Genomic DNA, 3,714 nt, shown 5'->3' with positions numbered 1-3,714 from the left:
ATGTTATGGAAAGAATCACCTTCTCAATGAGGCTTCAGGAAAACACATTTGAAGAAATATAGAAAAAGTGGAGGATTTACATATCCCAAAGACGACCATCCCTTGTTTGACTGTTTCTATACACCGATTGAATGTATATGTATAGATATGTATGTATGGTCACATGTATGTGTATTGAATGTATGTTGATATGTATGCATGTACATGTGTAGACATTTGCTATTTCAAACAACGCCTGTGTACTTTTTCGTTTTTATTTTACTTTGATTAATTTTGTTTGCTATTTCATTTGTCACTTTCGGGTCTCTAAAAATATAGGATTTGAAAAACTGTACTTGTACTATAATGTGACCCCAAATAAATAAAGAATAAAAAAATTTAAAAAAACAGACAATGTAATTTTCTGGATTTTTTTTTTCTCATTTTGTCTCTCATAGTTGAGGTATACCTAGGATGAAAATTACAGGCCTCTCTCATCTTTTTAAGTGGGAGAACTTGCACAATTGGTGGCAGACTAAATACTTTTTTGCCCCACTGTATAACCTTAATATCCACCCCCATGAGCACGTATACAATAAGAGACTGTGTGTGTTCCTCTGTGCAGAGCCCAACCCCCCCATAGATGAGGTCATTTCCACTGCAGGTGTTGTCAATCTTTTTGTGCAGTTCCTGAAGAGGAGTGAGAACTGCACTCTGCAGGTGAGAGCCACACAACACACCTGTAAATGAACGTCATGATTCTTCCTATTCCTCCCTAAATGTGTCCAGCCTGGTGTTTATGGGGGCACCATCTGTGTTTAGATATTTAGCTTGGCCATGTGACTAGGCACCGTGGAAGCGGTTTTTTTCAGTTACGAAGGATAACATCTGAATTCATCATTTTGAAGGATAAGATCACTGACTGAAACACCTTGCTGTAACTTTGAAGTAGTCCTCTCTTCCTCCCTCCTCCCTTTGCCCATCAGTAGATCAGCTGCTGCAGGAGCAGAGCTTGATGTGGGATTTCAGCCCGTCGAATAATATTATTAAGGATCACTAAATGTAATCTAGCATCTTTTAACATCTGATCACTCTACTGGAAGAAAACGTCCCTAACTTCTAAACTTCTCTGATTTAGCGCTGCTCGTTCAGAGTCTAGAAGCTGAGTGCAAGCAGGTTCAGCCGCCAGAGCAAAATTACCATGGCAACAAGAAGTCGTGTGTCTGTGGCAAGCACACATCAAGTCGTGTATAGCAGGCTTCAGTGTTTCCCCTAGGATGGAGTCATAGCAGCGGCGGGCCCAGCTAAATGTGAGCGCGGAGCACGTAGAACATTTTAGTGTGTGCGCGTGCGAAGTGCGCCAATATGTTTCTTTGGGTCTGCCAGCACAAGAACGGCTCAACACTCAGATGAAAGGGAGCTGTATACTTTTCAATAATCCAAACATCTTTAGAATACNTGTTACTAGGTTAGCGCATTCATTTGTTTTTTTGTTTTTTTTTTTTTGTTTTTTTTTTTTTTGTTTCTGTGAACTTGTTCATTCTTATCTTATGTTACCTAGTTAGCATTCTTTCTTTTTATTTATGCATATTTTACTAATCACTCCCCTTTTAAACATTGGAATGATTTCTTACTTTATTTTTTACAACTATATTGAATAGTTAAAGCGTGCTCTCTCTCGCTCTCTGTCTCGCTCGCTCACAGAGGCTGTGTGACCACGGATTATTATTTTAATGTATATTTGGTTGGTACCTGGCTGGGTAGTTCCACTAAAGTAGTCCAGCAGATGGTAGCAGCGGCGCAGAAACACTGGGCTTATAGCGGGCTCAAGAAGCTTTTTAAAGGTGTTTGGGGAATTTGGGCTCATTCAGAGTTAGTGTGAAGAAGGGCTGAATGACAGCATCTTTTTTTATTAAAATGATACATTTGTTTCCCTGTCACAAAAAAGGAAAAAGTAACAATTTAAGAAATAAACAGCAAATGGTATCCCTAACAAAAATAACTTACACCAGTAAAATGTATTCTGTGTAACGTCTCAGTGCCACTGACATACAATTTTGTATGACTAACATACAATTTTCTCCTCTATTGTGTGTGTGTTTCACAGTTTGAGGCGGCCTGGGCACTCACCAACATCGCCTCGGGGACCTTCCTGCACACTAAGGTGGTGATTGAAACAGGAGCGGTCCCCATCTTCATCGAGCTGCTCAACTCTGAGTACGAGGATGTCCAGGAACAGGTGAGAGCCCCCAAGGCAGCAACAAACCCTGCCAGAGCCCCAAACCGTGTTCCTGTTAGGAGTTCTGAACTTGTTCCTTGATTGATCCAGCACATCCCACCTGGATAACTGAAGCATGGTTTGTGTTTCAGGCGGTGTGGGCCTTGGGGAACATAGCTGGAGATAACGCTGAGTGCAGAGACTACGTGCTGGACTGTGGTATCCTGCCATTTCTACAACAGTAAGTGTTCCTCCTCTGTCTGGATGTGTTGAAACATCACTTCATCGCAACTGAAAACTGTGTTGTTGCCTTCAGGTTACTCGCAAAGTCCAACCGTCTTACAACGACTCGCAACGCAGTGTGGGCTCTGTCCAACCTCTGCCGGGGGAAGAACCCACCACCCGATTTTGCCAAAGTGAGTCTATTTTATAACTTGCAACCAACATTCCTTATTTCTGCTTGCAGCATTAATCATTGAGTTGTACATCCACTGGTATTATCTGTCCTGACTCTGCTGTGGTGTCTCTCCGTGTGGAGGTATCTCCCTGTCTCAAGGTGCTGTCCCGGCTGCTATTCAGCAGTGATCCAGATGTTCTGGCTGATGCCTGCTGGGCTCTGTCCTACCTGTCTGACGGACCCAATGAAAAGATCCAGACGGTCATCGACTCAGGGGTGTGCCGCAGATTGGTGGAGCTGCTCATGTAAGCAGGGTTGGGTGGGTTGCTTTAGAAATGTATTCTGTTAAAATGACTAGTTACCTGTAAATGTAACCAGTAACCTAATCTGAGTATCAGGTTTTTAATGGAGTGCATATGTAAGACAGCAGAACAATGTGACCTTAGAAAATGAGAAACCAAGATATTGGGTTAAAAATGTTTCCTCTGCTCAGAGATTTCTTTGATAGGAAAATCCCTATTGTAAGTCATTTAAAAGTAATCTGCTTTTTGTATGTAACTGTAAGGGAATACAGTTACCAGATTTTAAAATTCTGATAACGTATTCCTGTTACATGTAATCCATCACTCCTGAAGCCTGCATGTAATATACATATTGATGTAATAAAGTACATAGAGCTCCACCTAGTGGCCAAAATGAGTAGTTATGCCAATGTCCATGTGGCTGTAGGACAGGGGTGCCCACACCTTTTCGGCTTGTGAGCTACACTTAAAATGACCAGGTCAAAATGATATACCTGTATTAAAACATGCCAAATATATTTATTAATATATTGACTGAATATACTTTATATATCAGTGTGCGAAAAAGTACACGTCCCACCGTCCGGGACGTGTTATTTACAATATCGGACAAGTAGATCTTTCAATTGACTTGTCCGGCGGACAAGTGACGTTTTTCGCCCTGATTTATTGACAAATTATTGATAAATTCAGTTTACAAAAGGCAGAACTCATTCGCAAATTGTACGTGTCCACAATTGTTCGTTTATAAATGTTAGTTTCGGTTCTGCTTGTCGATTCCTAAGGAAATGCATCTCGCCGCTTTCTGTCCAGTTAGA

The 3,714-nt window shown here is 41.3% G+C and overlaps 1 protein-coding gene across 1 annotated transcript; it reads left to right on the top strand.

The window, feature by feature from the left end:
* Positions 1-502: 502 nt before the first annotated feature.
* LOC104959027 (importin subunit alpha-6-like) lies at positions 503-2,914 on the top strand (the record flags this gene model as incomplete). Its single annotated transcript, XM_010786876.1, has 5 exons — positions 503-699; positions 2,087-2,218; positions 2,350-2,438; positions 2,514-2,613; positions 2,736-2,914. Coding segments are annotated over 5 exons (686 nt in total), but the record flags the coding sequence as incomplete, so codon positions are not given.
* Positions 2,915-3,714: the final 800 nt, after the last annotated feature.

This window comes from Notothenia coriiceps, unplaced genomic scaffold (assembly GCF_000735185.1).
Source record: "Notothenia coriiceps isolate Sejong01 unplaced genomic scaffold, NC01 NC01_scaffold00029727, whole genome shotgun sequence".
In the NCBI taxonomy this organism is placed as follows: Eukaryota; Metazoa; Chordata; class Actinopteri; order Perciformes; family Nototheniidae; genus Notothenia; species Notothenia coriiceps.
The sequence above is the reverse complement of the archived record's forward strand: the minus strand, read 5'-3'. Positions and strand labels throughout refer to the sequence as shown.